This window comes from Triturus cristatus, chromosome 6 (genome assembly GCF_964204655.1).
Source record: "Triturus cristatus chromosome 6, aTriCri1.1, whole genome shotgun sequence".
Lineage (NCBI taxonomy): Eukaryota > Metazoa > Chordata > Amphibia > Caudata > Salamandridae > Triturus > Triturus cristatus.
The window spans coordinates 1,317,777,141-1,317,796,147 of record NC_140589.1 but is presented as its reverse complement, the minus strand read 5'-3'; the positions used below and the strand labels follow the sequence as shown (position 1 = coordinate 1,317,796,147).

At 42.7% G+C, this 19,007-nt stretch overlaps 1 protein-coding gene across 1 annotated transcript in view; it reads right to left on the bottom strand.

Moving 5' to 3' along the window:
* The window catches only part of KMO (kynurenine 3-monooxygenase), a 412,483-nt gene that overhangs the window by 75,180 nt on the left and 318,296 nt on the right, over positions 1-19,007 (bottom strand). The window contains exons 9-10 of the mRNA XM_085612308.1: positions 16,417-16,538; positions 8,253-8,400 (exon numbers count right to left, since the gene is read on the bottom strand). Of these exons, the coding sequence (XP_085468434.1) occupies positions 8,253-8,400; positions 16,417-16,538 (270 nt within the window). The remainder of the gene's footprint in view (positions 1-8,252; positions 8,401-16,416; positions 16,539-19,007) is intronic.

The following is a 19,007-nucleotide window of genomic DNA, read 5'->3' as shown; positions in this document are numbered from 1 at the left end:
GCTTTAAGAATGCCACTCCATTGTTGCTTTGGCGATTTTAAAAGTGCCTTTGACCACGTGCCCAGGAGTCTGCTATGGTATAACCTGCAGAAATGGTGAATCCCTCCTGCTCTTTTAAGGGCAATAACCCAACTTCACTCAAATACCTGGATTTGTATAAAGTTGGGGGGACGGATCTCATGTTTCAAGAAAAATACAAACTTCCTGCTGTATTAAACAAGGATGTGTGCTTGCTCCCTTTCTTTTTAACCTTTTTATTTCAGATTTATCACAGCTACTGGATAACGTCAACTCCCACTCTTCTCTACTTGGCGCAACCGCATAAGCAATTTGCTATACGCAGACAAACTTGTTTTACTTAGCCACACAAGGGTCGTCTGTAGAGGCTTCTCGACCAGCTGCTTCCCTATACAATTAGTAAAGACCTGGAATTAAACCTATTGCAGACAAAGACAATTACCTTCAGGAACCGGACGTTCCGTAGGCAATTTAATGGCAAAAGCATAGAAAGCACGACATCCTATAAATACCTGGGAGTTTAAATGGACTCAAAAGGTACTTTCTCCAGGAAGTGGTCAGGGCCAAAGTTCTGTCAATTGAGGCAGCTTTCACGAAGCTTGCAAGGCAGTTATCCGCACCAAGTCTAGCCACGCTTTTAACAGTCATGAAGGCCAAAATTACTAATTACTTATCGTATGGCCAGGAGATAATGCTGGGGACAGATTTTAACATGGTGAACAAAATAACAAGAATTTTTAAGCAAGTATGGCACCTACCAAAATCTTCATCCCCAGGTCAGATAAGACTTGAGTTTGGACTCTTAGACCACCGAGGGTTTGGGGCCGGTGCCTTCATCAAGTTGTGCAATAAACTGCATAACTCGAGGGAAGGAAGCTTGGAGGCTAGGCTGTGGCAAGAATTATCATCCAGCCAAGTAGGACAAAAACATCAACGCTACTTAGAACACTCACTGCAAATGCTTGATGCAAACAAATACTGGGGAATCAACCCACCCCAGCAGGCCCTAAAAATATGTATACAAAAAACAGAGTCAGATTCTGGTATTTCACTCAGATAGGGCACAACTGGCAATAAGAAAACATGCTTGGACGGTCCTTTCGGAGTTCAAGCCCGGAGCAGAGGCACCATATTTATCAAGCACTTTTAGTACTATAGAAAAAAGGTTCTTGGCACTGAAGATGGGTAAATGGCCTTTCTTGTATCATCTACCAGACTGGTGCCATTCAAGTGACAATACCAAGTACAGGGGGTACGGGTGCATCTCAGTCAATTGAGCATGTGGTATGTGTCTGTTCCAATTTACTTAACGACAGAAGGATGCTGCTACGGGGTGAATGGAACAAACTTGGTGTCCGATCCTGTCGATAAGCCATCATAGCAGCCATGAATCCAGAAAATAAGATGCTCAACATCCGGTTCATCAAGTTTGTCTCCAGAGCAGACAAAATTTTAACGCAGCAGGAGCGCCAGTAATCTTACCCCCGTTTGTTCACTACTGGGGATACTCAAGACTACAAAGGACTGCCAAGCCTTTAGGGACAAGTGCCAAGTCTGCTTTCTTTTCATTTTTCTTTCCTTTTTAAGTGTTTGTAATGGGATTGCACCCTCTTTAATAATGAAGTTGTTGTACCCCCAGGCACATATCCTTTTTTAGATAAAGCATGTCTTTGGGAAAATTATGTAAACTTAAATCTGAGATACCATGTTCCAATGTAGTTTTGAAATATCATAGTTTTTAACTTTTGTATCAATGGCTCATTTTTCAATCTCTTTTTTTTTACATATAAAACTTTTCCTAATTGTAGTTTTTCAATCATATGAACCAACGATTAAAAATTAAATTACAAATATCTGCATATCTGTTGGGACTTGGTCAAGGAGTTTACAAACAGCTGGAGGTGACGGCGTTGACTTGTCGGTTCATGGAGAGGGAAGAGGCGAGTATGATGCAGAGGTTCTTGGCGTGGTCCATGGGGGTAGGCAGGCTGCCGAGGGCGGTGGTCCACCAGGAGTTATACCATGCCGTAGGGTTGGTCCCGAGGATGAGGACTTCCGTCTTGTCCGAGTAGAGTTTTAGACAGCTGTTGCTCATCCAGCATGCAACATCCTGCATCCCCTCTTGGAAGTTGAGTCTGGTGGTGGTGGGGTCCTTGGTGAGTGAGAGTGATGAGCTGGGTATTTTTGGCATAGGAGACTAGGCTGAGGCCGTGCTGTCGGACGATGGCGGCGTGGGGGGCCATGTAGATGTTAAAGAGGGTCAGGATGAGTGACGATCCCTGTGGGACTCCGCAGTTGATTTCCGTGGGTTTGGCGAGGAAGGGTGGCAGTCTGATCCTTTTGCTCCTGCAGGTGAGGAACAATCTGATCCAGTCGAGGGTGGAGCCTTGTATGCCGGCATTGTGTAGTCTGGTTGCGAGTGTGCGGTGGGAGACGGTGTCAAAAGCAGCAGATAGGTCAAGTAGAATCAGGGATGCGGTGTGGCCTTGGTCGAGGAGGGAGTGGATGTCGTCGGTGTTAGCGAGTAGGGCGGTCTCGGTGCTGTGGTTGCTTTGGAATCCGGATTTCGAAGGGTCGAGGATGGCGTTGTCTTCGATGAATTTGTCAGTTGTGCGTTGACTGTCTTTTAGGTGATTTTAGCTGCGAACGGGAGGAGCGAGATGGGCCGGTAGCTTTTTAGGTCAGTCGGGTCGGCTGAGGACTTCTTGAGCAGGGACCTGACTTCTGCGCGTTTCCAGTCGTCGGGGAAGGTGCCGGTCTCGAAGGTGGTGTTGATGGTGTGTTGCAGTATGGGTGCAATGGAGGTGGCAGCTCTGTGGTATATATGGGGGGGCAGGGGTCAGTTGGGGCCCCGGAGTGGATGCTTTTCATGGTCGCAGCGGCCTTCTCTGTCGTGAGAAGTGTCCAGGTGGAGATGGTGGGCTGGCTGGCATTGCCGCCGGGCAACTTGGCTGCAGGGTCGGGCGTGTGATTGTTAAAATTGTCATAGAGGTTCTTTATACTTCGGTGGGAGTAGGATCCCAGTTTTTTGCAGAGGTTCTGGGAGGGGGTGATGTCTGTGGTTTCGCTGTGAGGTTTAGTGAATTCCTGGATGACACCGAAGAGTTCCTTGGAGTTGCTGGAGTTGGCAAGGATTCTGTTGCAGATGAAGGTCCGTTTGGTGGTTCTGAAGCTTTGATGGTATTCCGTCATGGAGCCTTTGAAGGTGGTGTAGTTTTCGGGTGTCCTGCTGTTTCTCCAGTTCTTCTTAGGACTGTAATTTTAAACGTGGATGAGTAGTAATTTTCAAAGGGGTCCCTCAGCTTTGAATAGCAACAACCCTTAATCAAATTTGACTAAAGTTCCCACACTGTCACAGTTCTGGTTTTACTCCACAGTGAAAAACAGAGGCCCGCACACAAAGGAGGCTTTAGGGGCCGGCGTCGTAGACTCGACAAGGCCTGGGAATGTGGTTCCCTGTGGGCCAGTGGCCATGAAATGGCACCCCGCGCCAAAGCAGGAGACAGGGGGTTGTGGGTGGAAACGGCATCCAAAGCAGGGGCAGAAGGCGTGAATCCCACCGGCTAATGTGAAGGCCATGCGGAATTTGAAAATGCGCCCCAGGGCATGTAAGTCCTATTAAAAGGTGGTGGGCAACCATGCCAAGTACCATTTCGGGATGGATGCTGCGGAGACATGTGCGGGTGTGGTCTTTCCACCCTCCTTAAGCTCCATTTATTTAACTCCTTTACCGTGACCCATGTGGCTGCACTGTACTTTTTGTTGGGTGTGGGTGGATGGGTCTCAATATCTCAGTGGCGACCGTCCCAAAATGGTAATGAGCACGGTTGCACACTGCCTGTCTTGATAGGCTGGGCATCACTGTTGTCAGCAGGGGTAGATGTGGCTGCTGGAGTACTACTTTTGTCAACTGTAGCTTGGGAAGCAAGCATTGTCCCCATTTAAGTTCCTGGTTTGTCAGAAACGTTTGAGTTGGCTACATTATGATATTAAGGCTGGCATCAGGAGGGCAGCGTGGTGGTTGCTTGAACAGCTATCAAATGTTGCCCAAGTTTAGCTTGCACACTTTAAAGAAAAGAAAGAAAGACTCGGCATAGGGCAGGCTAATGGGTCCGTGCAATAATCTGTAGCAGATTTATCGAACCAACCTACTACATGCTGAAACCTCATCAAAAACCCTTTAAAACCCCACTGAAACCAAATTAGAGAAAGCAAAACATAAAGACTTACTTTCGCCTTGCAGTACATCTTTAAAACTGTAATGTGTTTCGCAAACCTCTTCCATATAGTCACAATGGCCCTAGGCTCCAGTGCTAATAGTAACTATAAAGCGTAACAGTTAGGAGCAACATTACAGTTTGGTACCATATCTCTTGCTAGGAAATGACTAGACATTAATCTCATTTAAACTTACTATTGTGCGAAAGGCATTCTGGATGTCTAACCTTCCACCATCCTTTTGAATAAGCCTAGACTACTTGATCCCACTATCCTGTCACAGTCGAGTGCTAAAAGAAAGCGCCTGGTCATTCAGCTGAAGAACATTCGAAATGTAGCCCCAAGACACTAGTGGTAAATCTCAAAATGGTAAAGTTGAGGATCAGTAACCCCTGACTGCCAAAGGAAAGGCCTCACAGTGTGTACTGTTTGCAAAGAGATGCCAGGAGCCCAGCTTCTTGACACAAAAAACAGCAACCCACATAAATGGGATATTTAGGAATAATCAACAGGAAAGAGTACAGAAAGAGAAAAACTGTAGTTAAAAAGGATAGCAAACAATGAAAGTTATACATTAGTTAGACAAAATAGATTCGAACGGAGAGTTTGCTCGGGGGATTTGTGTTAATTTTGAGATAGAAAGAGTTCAAACCATCTTGATACTTATGTATTATTTTACACACATGAAATTAATTAGTTTATGTTATGTGTGTGTAGTACTGTTCTGTATGTGAGGTTTGTAGTAATGCTTTTCCCCATGAAGTTTCGCAGAGGCCTGTCCTAAAGCCAGTCCCCTAAGACTATTCCCCAGAGGTCAGTTCCCAACACTAGGGGTCTGATTTACAATTTGTGTGGTGGATTTTCTGTTCGCCAGTGCAGCTGATTTTTTAGATTAACACTGTGGGGCATATTTACATGATGTAACCACCACAGAGCGTCACTTTTTTCGACGCTCCAGTGGCGCAGCAACATTTTCCATATTTACAAGGTGGCGCTAAGCCACTTGCGTGGCTTAGCGCCATCTTGTACATAAGCTCTTTTCTGCCCCAGTCCTCTGTGGCAAAGGGGCGTGCAATGGGGATTACTGTGGGCGTTCCACCGCAACACCTATAGCTTTTTGACGCTGCCTCAGATTTACAAGGCTGAGGCAGACCATTAACAAATGCCATGGAATATCAGGTGTTAGAAAGGCGAAACAAGAAGAAGTTATTAATTTCTCCTTATTGTTTGCTCTTTCCATGTGTTCTGCATTGAGTAAAAGACACACAATTGTGCAGCACACATAGAAGGTGCAAATCGCCATTATTGATAGTTTATGTGCAGGAACATGTCTCTTCCTGCACATAAACAATAATCCCTGCAGGGTGCCTGCACTGGCGCTAGGCTTTTTTTGTGCCAGGACCAGGGGAAACACAGAATGCACCATATTATTGTGAATATGGCACATCCCTGTGTTTTTGAAATGTCAGAGCGCAGCGCTGCCAAATTTGGTGCAGATACGAGCTCTGACATTTTATTGTAAATATGCTAGTATGTCTGGAATAAAGATAAATGTGAGGTGTTACCTTTCCATTGATTAACTTCAAGTATTTTGTGTAATAGTTAGTTATGCTATTATTTTACTGATGATTTATTCTTATCTTTTAATGCAGTTAACTGTGAAATGTGCACATGGTTCACATAGTTGAACCAATTTATGTTACACTATTTAGAATAAGAAAAACACTGCAGCCACAGTATTGCATTATTTTCTTTTCAGCACAAAAAGCACCGAAAAGGGGTATGTTAGCCTGCACAGACAAGTACACCAGAACATTTCCAAAGAGACAGTTGTAAGTTTCATATTATGTGCTCAAGGTATGTTGGAAATTCTTAATTTATACAGTCCAAGCATATGTATGTATAAATCTAAATCCAAAGGCTTAATATTTAGAAGGTCTGCTCTTCATCAGGACAGGAGGTAAGGATGCACCCTATCGTGAGTGGAACTGTATACCACAGAAAGTTGTAAGAAGCGTAATCAATTCCCTTGAAGAAAAACGATAATGGTCAGGAAACAAGGATTCTCAAAACATCCGGCACCCAATCAAATCACATTTCTTTCAATCCCCCCCCCCCCGACTGTGGATCCCGTCACACGGCACAGTTTGAGACAGAGATGGATTGCCTGGTGTGTGTCTGTTGGCTCCCACCCATAAGAGTCAATGGAATAGTGTGATACTTAGCATACCCACAATGCCACCAAAGAAAATAAACTAGATTGGAAAAAGAGAAGGACTTTTCTCTTCAAGCCACACCCTGACAGGAAATCGTTCTGAAGAGGTTGAAAATGTGGAAAATATGCAACTTGCCACTTTTTCTCATTAGATTCTCTGCTTTATGACCTCCTTTAACATATGAGGCGTACAACCACTGCCGGTGCCTGGTAGCTTGCTCTGAAAGAAGCAGACAGAAGGCATTAAAGAGAAATGTATGGGTTTGGATACCCAGGAGGATCAATGAGAGAACTTAGGAACTTCAGGGATCGTGCCATCAGTCGGTGCTACAACTGAAATGGGAGATGGAGTGAGTGGATGGTTCTGGGACAGCGGCAAAGATTAGTGTTCAGGGTCCCCCCCCCAATGGTGATGATGCTTTAGAGGCTCTAATGCTTTAACTTTGGAGAACACAAGTCTTAGGGGAAGAAACAGAGGCTTCTTTGAAGGTTTGTGGGGCATTAAGGATCCCAAATCAGAGTTCCAGATATATAAGCCCCATAATCGGGGAATGCTATTGTAGAACTGTTCCGGCCATCTCAGACGGAAGTGGTGAGAAGGGCCACTACCAGAAAGAGAGGGCCATCATTCGGCGATTGTAAAATTACTGTTTTCCCAAATAAAAGTGGGCCACCCAAAAAAGGAAACCGGAATTGCAAGGGATTAAGGGCCAGATGTACGACCATTAAGTTTAGCGAGTCGCAAATTGCGCAAAATTGTGACTTGCAGTTTGCGACTCGCTAAACTTAATGTACAACAGTGTCTCAGACACTGTTTGCGATTCCCAATGGGGTCGTAAATTGCATGCCTCATGAACATTAATGAGGCTGTTGCACTATGCGACCCCATTAGGAATGGCTAGCACTCCCAGGGATGGTGGCCAGCTGGGGTCAGCAGACCACCATGTCTGTGACTGCTTTTTTAATAAAGCAGTTTTTTTTCGTGTGTGCTCTTACAAAATATTTGCAAACCCATTCGCAAAGGGGAAGGGGTCCCCTGGGGACCCCTTCCTGTTTGCGAGTGGCTTACCATCCTTTTGAAAAGGGTGGTAAACTGCGGGTGTTTCGCGACTGCAAATGCGCTCGCAACACAATCATACATAGGTTTGAGACTCGCTATTAGGAAGGGACACCCCTGGCACGTCTCTTCCTAATAGCGAGTCACAAATCATATTTTGCGAGTTGCTAATAGGTTAACGAATCATAAAATATGGTTGGTACATTGGGCAGACCTATTTTGCGGTCACAAACGGGCAGAATGCCCATTTGGAACTGCAAAAAACTGTCATACATCTGGCCCTAAGAAAGACAAACATCTTGAAGACTCACTTTGCTTTCTAGTGAAACTCACAGTAGTTCATGTGGGCAAAACCTTCTATTTCACACAGCCCTGATCAGCCCAGCAATTCCTGGAGACAAGGACTTTTTGTGGGGGACTTAGGGATACAGGGAACCCGTTAGTTGATTTTAGTTCATTGTTCTTGTTATTGTGCTTGCGACCATGTGAAGGAGTGATCCATATTATTCTATAGTCAGAAGTCGATTACATTTGACCTTGTGCTCTTGTTATATCTGTTTCTGTGTTTTTCTCTCTCCTTTCCTCCCATGATATATGATGTTTAAGTGTGGCTCTTGGTCACACAATGAGATGGTTTATTGTTTTCATAGAGTGGCTATAGAAGGTGGGTTGCTACATTCTATTGATTAATTTTGTTTACTTTTGGAAACAGCTGAAAAAAAAATTTGAAAAAAAAATACTCACAGCGTTCATTCCTTGTCCATAGAAGGGCACCATGGCATGCGCTGAATCGCCCATCAACACACACTTGGAGCCCATGTGGAATGAAGAACATTTGACTGAAATCAAGGCCTGAGGTGGCAGCAGGAAGTAATCCCGTTTTAGCGCTTGCCTAAAAGAAATTAAAATAAAAATGGTTTCATTTGTTGTGATTAAAAGGGTATCACCTTATCATCAGCATATCTGATTATGAACAAACAACACCGCTTTGCAAGCCTCCTCCTAAAGTCTCAAGACCCTGCATGCAAGTAAAAAGAGTAAGGGACTCACATCCGAATTGGCTCTGCGGTGAAGGCAGGGATCATCAATCCCGAAGTGGGGGGAGCCTAAAGAAAATGCTGCAAAGCACAGGGAGGGAAGCTGTGTGGGAAAGAGTATTCAATCCGGCTATGTGGGAAAAAGAGTATTCAATCCCTGTGGCCAAAACAATAAAAGAGGTGGATAAACAGTAATAAAGAGAGCCTGAGCATCAATAGACTCATATATATGTATGTATATACATGGTGTGAACAAGGCCGCATGTCTGGCGGCCGAAACGCGTCACTTTTGGATATCTTCATGTTGGAAAAAAGACACTTGATTCATTATCGCTTGTGGAGTCTGTGCCTCGGTGTTGCGCCAGTGTTACTGGACCAGCCCTATGATTTTCTTTGGATATCTATATATATATATATATATATATATATATATATATATATATATATATATATATATATATATATATATATATTCACTGAAAAAACCATAGGTTTCACACATGTTATAGTTAGCGGAAATTTTACTGATAAAAAACCAATGAAATTCCCCCGTTATAGTTAGTGCAGGCAACTATAACTCACGCAACCGCAATCCTCTGCTGATGCTAATACTGTATTTAGACACTTATTTGCCCATGTCTTCTTCCATACATTTTTAGCTATACATATATTACAAATATTTTTTTTTCATAAAGACACATATGTCATCAGCAGAAGATTGCGGTCGCGTGAGTTATAGTTGCCTGCACTAACTATAACGGGGGAATTTCATTGGTTTTTTATCAGTAAAATTTCCGCTAACTATAACATGTGTGAAACCTATGGTTTTTTCAGTGAATTTGCAAGGTTTTTTAAATGCTAATTCCTAACTATAACGTGTGTGAAACCTATGGTATTTTCAGTGAATTTGTACGGTTTTTTAAATGCTAAGTTACTTTACGCCATTCGTGGCGTGCGCGCCCACTTAACGCAGTTCGTTCCGTGCGCGCACGGTGCGCTTCGCACACCGTGCGCGCACAGTAAGTACGCGGTGCGCTTCGCGCACCGCGCGCCCACTTTACGCAGTTAGTGCCGTGCACGCACGGTGGGCACGCGGTGCGCTACGCCCACCGCGTGCCCACGTTACGCTAGATGGGCCATGTACGCACGATGCGCTTCGCGGACCGTGCGCACATGGAGGACATATGATGCACTTCGTTTTGAAAGGTAATATTTTAATTTTTCGTAATTTTTATAAGCCATGCACAAATGGTGCCCTTCGGGCACCATTTGCACACGGGGTGAACAGAGTGTGGATAATTATTTTTTTTTTTTTTAAATATTATAGTTTATCTCAACTGTTATAAGCCATGCTCAATGGGTGGGCTTCGCCCACCAATTGCACACGGGGTGGGGAGAGTGTGGATAATTTTTTTTTTAATATCATTTTTTACCGTACGCGTACGGTAAGCGTAATCGGCGAAATTAGCGAAAAAAAAAAAATTCCGTTTTTGGCCTTGGGGGATCTTTGGGGACTCCCTCAACATGGCTATGTGTGTGGGAGCTGTCTAAACAGCCCCTTTACATGTTTTTGTGCTTTGTATTTTCATCATCACTCTCAGTGCGAGAGAGAAAATGGCGGCCGCCGCTTCCTGGTTTCGGCCGATTCGAATGTTTACTAAGATCTAAGAGCCAATCAGAATCGCGCTCGCGCACGCCACCGTACGCGTACGGTAAGCGTACCGTAAGCGCACCGTAAGCTGGCTCAGATATATATATTGATTTAAAGGCTATTTTCTCAGAATCTACTGAACAGATTTACTCCAAACCTACAAAAGGCACTTCCTTGACCTGAGGACTACCTCTCTGCCAAATTTCTAGTAATTCTGTTCAGCCGTTCGGGCTGTAGCCCTGTCTAAAGGTCCTATGGAAAAATGCATGGGAAAAACGCGTTTTGGGACCCCCCTTTTATCTCAGCCCCCGCTTGACGAATCCCCCCGAGACTTTCAGGGTAGGAGCGGAGCGTAGCACCCCACCTATTTTGAAAAATTCGCGAGGATTCGTCGACCGGCGCCAAAGTTATTCAAAATAGAATGTTGCGGATTTCCTATGGAAACGTGGTCCTAACTATAACTACCTACTGGCGACCGCCAGTAGGTAATATATATACCAAAAAAAACGTATAGTCCTCCGAAATGAGATGGACACCAGTATTTGTTGCTCTTTAAGAGTTTAATGCAATTCAGTCAGCATGATGCATTCCGGACCATCCTGTTCTTGATCACATACGAGCGCAAGAACTCATCTAATATTTATACTTTTATTCATGGTTCATAGACATATAAGACATCACAAAGTTTGAATAATATCCAATAAAAAATACCTTTAAAAACATTTGATGTGCAGTAAAAGGAAGGGATAAACTGTTACAAATGTCACTCTTGTAGTAACAAGGATGCAAGGACATTTAAATATCAAAATGGCTAAAGTGCAAGTGGCAAGTGCTCCGTCACAGTATCAATTCATAAACTTTAAAAAATATATATTTTCCAGACTTTTTCTAGAAAATTGATCTGATAGTATCATCACAGGTACAATCAACTTCACGATCTTAAAATCTTAAATTCATATATCTGCTGAGGAATCAGGGCATATCCTAATTAAATACCTCAATGTATTCACAAATCAATACAGCCTATCAAAATAAATTGAATAAGCCCATAGAAACTTGTTGTTGGCCATATATACAATTTCAAAACAGATATAAAAACAAATTAATGCTAATGCTGGTATTGCTCATATATCACAGGATAAATCCACATTATACCACCTAAGCAGGTAACACTAAGAGAGTGGATAAAGCAGTCAGCACTATTCCCACCACAAATAATTTTGAGGGTTTACTCTTACTCAAGAACAATGATTCTTGGCAAAAAAAGCCTAGTCATCGCTGAAAGTCAGGTCACCTTAGGCATAGGAGGCACTGTCTTATTTGTGCAAATGATGAAACAGGATGTTGCAGGTACCAAGGTCCTTGAGCAGATGCTACAGGGAATATCACTGGAGATGGATAATAGATTTCAAGTATCTATCATACATCAGAAAGAAAGGCAAGCTGTCTGCTCAAATTCAAACACTGAACTGGATGAGTTGATCAATACTGATAAGACCGTGGAGAGTGCCATGGTGACAGTACAATCTAGATTCAACATCACTTTCCAAGCATTTGAGATATTAAGAGTCCAAGATAAATCTATTCTGGAAAATCTAGAGAGGGTTGTGAAGCAGGTGAGAAGAAACAACCTCAGAATCCTCGAATGTCCAAGAAGGGGTAGAAGGAAAGGGCTTTAAGAGATATGTGTTCAACTTGTTGCAAGAGGTGGTCCTAGAAAATTTGATTAACATTGAAATAGTGCATGAGATACAATGGGCACTATTAGGTTAAACCCAAACAGGACGAAACCAGTGAAAATACTACTGACTCTCTTGACTTATGCAAGCAAAATAGCTTATGGTTCCATTCAGTTGAAACATATCTACTAGTAATAATGAAAGCCGTAAAGAGAAGGAACACGTTTTGAGCATGGATGGGAAGGGGGATGGAAAGTGGGAAGTGATCTATCACTGGAGGCCCAGTCTAGTGATTATTTTCTGATAAGCAGTTCCCGGAGGCCTGAGCTCAGAAGATTTTAACTAAGGATATATGTGAGCAAGGCGGTGTCCTTGGGGGTGCATTGAATAGGCACCGAGCTGAGTAAGTATCTGAAGGTGATATCAGGGCAAGAATACATTTAGAAAAGGAAATAGACTAAACTGTTGATGGAAATGGACTACTGATACAAAGGCTGTATGTGTATCATTAGGTATAATACAAAACCATCCATTATTTAGTGTATGAGGTAAAAAAAGGTAACACAATCAAGAAAGAAAGAAAGAGGGCTAATAAAAGCATTAAGAATGGCAAGAATGGCAACACACTGTTAGGATACAGTAGAGGTGAAGCTAGTGGGTTCATCATAAGAGATGGATCAGTGAGTAAAGGAGAATTTCTACCATATCTCGAGACATCAAACCTTTCCATGAAAAACACCAATTTGTTGCCAAAACTGAATGGGCATAAATCAAGATGTCATTCCAGGTCTTTGATAAGCAATCTTTGTGGCCTCTCAACTTGTGAAAGACCTCTGTAGGTAATGTACAGGCCCATTTCTCAATCTTACTGTACTCTTATTTTTCCAATTAGAGATAATGGCCCCCTTTGTGAGAGTTGACTCCCTCATAGCCCAATTTAGATTTGCGTTTTTTCTCTGTTTCAATCAGGGGTCAATTTGAGGGGTAATTAGAGACTGTATGACTAACTCTTACCTCTATATCCTTCCACCACTCAAAGACATAGAGAGGGTCACCCACAGAAAAAGGGCTATATTACTGATTTGGGATAGTGCATCTTCAAACATTTGATAATTGGTGCATTCATTTAAAAGCCACAGCATAAATATATTATCAGTACTGACCAAATGGCAAATGGCATTTTCACATCTCTCACTTAAATTTTCATTAGCAGTAGATCACCTATCAACTAGTCTTCAATCCTCTCTTCTGCTTTATGCAAAATTCGAACCCCAACAGCAGAGCTATTCACAGCCACCTGACCCAGGGCACTGACAGAAGCTGAAAAGGGGTTGGGACACGAAAATGTCAACTTTTTAAAAGTGGTATTTCTCGAATTACAACGCATAATCCAACTTTACCATTAAAGAGGATTTTAAATTTCAATTAAGAATCTAAATAGCATATCTCTATCTAATCCCAGTCAACAATTCCACAGAAAAAGGTATAAAACTTTTTTAAAAATGTAACACTAGTAGCAGTAATTAGGCTGTTTTCTTTATATTACATTAAGGTATCCAGCCTCTTAGGTAAAGTAGTATAATGAAAGTGGCACTTTTAGAATTTTACTCCTAATAAGCACACCTAGCTGGAAGCTGAGACTCTAATGTTTTATGGTGGATTTCTCTCAGATTTTGCTCTAAATGCAGACAAGGGGGCCTTAAGAAAACAGTTTGACAAAGATTTGTACAAAGCAACGCTACATGAAAATTTGTAGTGTTGTGTTGTGCAAAAAATAAAGCAGTATTATCAATGTTTCAATTGACTGCATGCTGAGGATTTCACTGTTGACACAAATTACAATAGTGCACCAACTGCACAATACTAAGCCCAATTTAGCAATGCCCAGGGGGCAAAGGTCCACAGTCGAGCGCAGAATTCACACATAAAAAGATAGAACCGGCCTATCTTTTTATGTGTAGGTCTCTGCCATGAGTGCGAAGTCTCCACAGTTGTAAAATTACTATTAGTAAAAGTAAACTTGCAGTTTGCGAATACCAAAAAAAGAATAAACTCATATACAAGTATAAGCATACCAGGCCGTGTATGTGCAAGTAAAACAGCACTGCAAACTGTCAGCAATGCTTTAGCAACACCCCAATACATACTACCACTGTATGCAACTCACTACAAGTATCACCAAATGCCCAAGTAACAATGTCACCACAGCCACTGTTATATCATACCTATTCCCACTCTACTGCCCCCCTGCAAAATGCTGTTTTGCCACCCCAACATTACAATGCCACCTCTCATTACTACATAGTTTTCGCCACATCCGCATCAGCATTTCACCATCAAATAGCCATTCATGGCACTGTCAGTCCCCTCTGCAGTGCCATCCTTCCTACTGCACTACAATTCCCATTCACCTGTCGCCAGCACAGCAGGGTCAACCCCATGCCTCTGCACATCTTAAGATAATTGTGCACTATGATCATGTTTGAGTTCATATTGTGTTATCTATTTACCTGGGAATAAAGACACAAATAGACAAATTTACCACTGTACTCAAGTGACACAAAGTGGTTCTTTACGATGCCAAGGTCTACACCACACAATTACCACAGAGGAGTCACTTGACAAAATATGTTGTACTAATTACAATCCGAAATTTTGGAAAAAGTATTCAAGAGCACTGGCTTCTGCAAAAAAAAGTAATGAAGCAAGAGGCTTCTCGGGCATTACTGACAAACTGCAACAGAAAGATATGCCAATATTCCTTGCTGGATTTATTCCACGGTTAATTGAATTAGCTTTTGAACCACACTTGAAGTGTATGGGCGGGTGTTTGTCCCTCACTAAACCCCCATCCCTTCCTGAATCCTTCTAAGTTAGGTGTATGTATTCCCAGTGCTTAATTTGGAAAGAATTAACTGCCAGGGCTCTGACCAGTAGGCCTCTGCAGCTTGCACCACCCATCGCCCTTGTCATCACTGCCAAAACAACAACTAAACATCTCTCCCTCACATAAATGCGCCAGTTCAGATTATTCCAGGTCCCCAAAGCTAAAGGAATGGCTGGGGAGGCAGTTATTAGCACTGTTTTAATGTATATTTTACTCCTAAACTACTGTTGTTCTGCTTATCTTTAAATTAGATGAGCAGCGCCACCATGTGGTAGACTGTTCTCAGTATGGTGTTGAAAATTTAATGCTGGTGCTGAGCACTGGAAAGCACCGGCTCAAATTAAGCACTGACATATCCCCCATTTTCGAGTCACTTCCCGAACCCTCCCACATTTAATGTCAAAACGTAGAGCCAAGTGTGTAAAGATCTTCACACATGGGCTGGACACCACCCCACACAAAAGATAGGAGTTGCAGCGGCGGTAGTCGCTGCATGTGTGTTAGTTAATAGCATTTTTGTGGTATGAGAGCAGTACTATTGTAACCATACGTCTACTTACTACATGGTGCAGTTTGTGACTAGGCCCCCTAATGTACCCATGGAGTGTGAATGCTTGCCCCCAGTTTACAATGTGTTTATCTATTTAGTATATTCACAGGAAGCTGATAGCTCTCACTCACAAGCCAGGGAATGAAACATTGTGAGTGAATCAAACGTAATTGCTGCTGTCTGTGTGGAGACAAGTTATTTCAATTTGGAATTGAACCTTAGAGTGAATTCACCAACACCAACCGCCCCATAAGCTCATTGCCTCCTTGGCTATTAAGATATTTTCATAATGGTTGCTCTGGATATATTACAAATCCTTATTATATATGGGGTAAAGTACCCCCTGCAGTAAAATATATGGCTATTGAATGTCACCGAGAAGTTCCATGACCACATAGAAGAACCAGGCTGAAGTCCTAGTTCCTTTATAAAGTGATGGAACTCACAGGTGACTTGCAATACCATTATCATATACAGTATACATTCTTCCTTATAATCCTTACATCCTTGGCACATAGATCGTTCTTATGAAAGAGAAAGCATGTTTGCAAACATGAGGAATAAGAATAGAAAAAAATAACCATGTTGCTATAAATATCTCTTTTCTTCTTGTGATTGCACAGCTAGAAAAACAAAGCAGAAGAAGAAAAAGTGATGTTTGTTTCATAGGTTAAACGAATATTTTAATTATGCTTTGTGTCCTGACCTGCCTTTCCCCTTGGCTGCTGGCTCTGGCAGAAGGGACTGTGATGTCAGAACGCAACTGTAATAAGTTATTACAGTTGCGTTCTGACGTTATTTCTTTATAATGAGTGACTGGGTAAGTCGCCAGTTGCCGATTATACATAAATTAGAGAAGGGTTTTTATACAAGGGTTGCAGTATCCCATTTATTATAAATAATTCGGAAACATTATATTCCTTCCATATGAAACAACACGTGACAAACGTTTTGGAAGTCCCTTTGCAAACAGTTTCAAACTCCATCATCAGGCAAATGTCCCCTGAAAATATCAACCCACCACAATTAAATTATATAGGCAGTGAAAGTCTGGTCACAGCTCCCAAGTTACAACAAATGGAAAAATAAGAAAACTTAACTTACTCTCCAATTAATGGGATTGAGTCTGGAAAGTATGTTTTGAAGAACTCCAGCACTTCATCCCCAGTGGTGAGCTGTTCGAAATTTTCAAACGGCATGAAGAGAGTGCATGTGAACGATTTATCCTATGGAACAAAAGCAACATGTATCTCAACGTGTTTAATGGACGGTGGCACATTTTCGATTCATAGTTGACATATAACGCTATCTTTTAAACCTCACACTTTGTTTTTTCTTTCCTTCTTTAAGTAAGATCATATTTCTTCGGCGGACAACCTAGCAGCTCACCTGCAAGAGCCACTTGTGTGTGTGAGATCTTTCAAGATTGATGCAGTATTAAAGTACACCAGCATAATACTGTGCTAATAACTGATGGTAAATGAGATGAGGCCAGATGGACGAAAGGATTTTGCGGTTGCAAAAACTCAGGGTTTGCGACAACAAAATTAGGTTTCCAAATGTACCAACCCAGTGGCATAACACAAAATGATGGGGACCCCCTGCAGAATGTGATGAGGGGCCTCTGAGTCCCTTACACCTTAGAAATATTCATTGGCCTTACGCTGCACAGAGGGCCACCTTGAAGTGTTGAGGTTGGACCCCAGGGGCTGCAGAAGCCCGCACTATAACAAACCCCTTTTGTTATTTAGACGAGTCTTTCTGAATTGCAAAATAGGTTCTGTGACTCATTTAGACCAGCAATTACAAGAGGGCATAAAAGAACGTCACCACTTATTTGCATGTCACAATGAGATGTTTAAATGTTTAGTGACTGCAATTGCCTGCGCAAACCATTGAAAAGGTACCAACACATCAAAGGAGTAAGGGGCATATCATCAAGGCCAGGCAATAAAATTATCGCCGCTTTAGCGTCCGTTTTCGGATGGAAAGCGGCGATAATTTTATCGCCTTATCAGCAAGGTCACGCTATCGCGTGAATCCTTGCCTTATCGCCCTTTCCCCCAACGCCCATCTTTGCATCTCTAAGATGCAAAGTGGGCGTTCCACCCCAAGATAACGGGAGAAATGTCGCTAAGCAACATTTCTCCTACTATCTAGCTACTTTCCTTACGCCTGCTTTTCAACTGACTTAGCCACGATATCCTATGGAAGGTGGATATCATGGCTGAGTCTGCCTTGCCCTATCAGCAAGCTTTCGCCAAACGTTGTGCGATTATTGCTGGATTTCCAGCGATAATCGCACAGTTGGCAGCTTGCGCGTTGAATTTTATCGCTTTGGAGATAAGCGTTGCTGATAGCACGCTATCTCCGGTATAAAATTCAGCGTTGGCCGCCGATAATTATCCTCGCGCTAAGAGCACTGAGTGATAATTATCGCCTGGCCTTGATGATATGCCCCACAGTTACTCATTCTCAAAGAAGGAGCCCTCCATGTTGGCCAGTTTCCCCTTTGAGAACTCTGGGGCATATCCTCAAGGCCAGGCAATAAAATTATCGCTGCTTTAGCGTCCGTTTTCGGACAGAAAGCGGCGATAATTTTATCGCCTTATCAGCAAGGTCACGCTATCGCGTGAATCCTTGCTTTATCGCCCTTTCCCCCAACGCCCATCTTCGCATCTCTAATGAGATGCAAAGTGGGCGTTCCACCCCAAGATAACGGGAGAAATGTCGCTAAGCGACATTTCTCCAATTATCTAGCCACATGCTAACCTGCAGAGCGACAAGAAAAGTAGCGATAACCTCGGTTATCGCTACTTTCCTTACGCCTGCTTTTCAACTGACTTAGCCATGATATCCTATGGAAGGTGGATATCATGGCTAAGTCTGCCTTGCCCTATCAGCAAGTTTTCGCCAAACGTTGTGTGATTATCGCTGGATTTCCAGCGATAATCGCACAGTTGGCAGCTTGTGCGTTGAATTTTATCGCTTTGGAGATAAGCGTTGCTGATAGCACGCTATCTCTGCGATAAAATTCAGCGTTGGCCGGCGATAATTATCCTCGCGCTAAGAGCGCTGAGCGATAATTATCGCCTGGCCTTGATGATATGCCCCTCTGTTGGTCGGCTTCAGGGAAGTAGGCAGTGGTCCAGAGGACCACCGTCGCTCACCTGATGTCTTACCAAAGAGACCTTTTCGGAAACAGAAGCACAAATTCCTTCAAGGAACACAAGGTGCATAAATACAAAACTGTTCCCATCTGGGAATACCAATAAAGATTTCTTAAAGGCCATCATAAATGTATATGTAGCCAATCACGGGAGTCACAAATAGCGAGCTGGCTAATTAATATTTATTACGCAGGTCGTTCAAAGAACTTCTGCAACTGGACACTGTGCGATGTGACCTATTAGTGCATGGATTACAGACAGGATGGAAAACATTTGTGCCACTATTTTAGACATGTCTGTTAGTACATCTGAACCCTGGTTACCTACCATTAATACTTTTACACCAGGTCTTGCTCTGACTCTTCTTCATCATTGCATTTACTCTACGAAGGCTTTATGCGCCTTTAGATAGGTACCCTGCTTGCCATTCCTGCTTCCCTGAATATATAGTACTTCAAATATCGGCCCATACCTCTAAAAATATCTAGTTGTCTCCCAAAGCATCATCGCCATACTGAGGCTGAT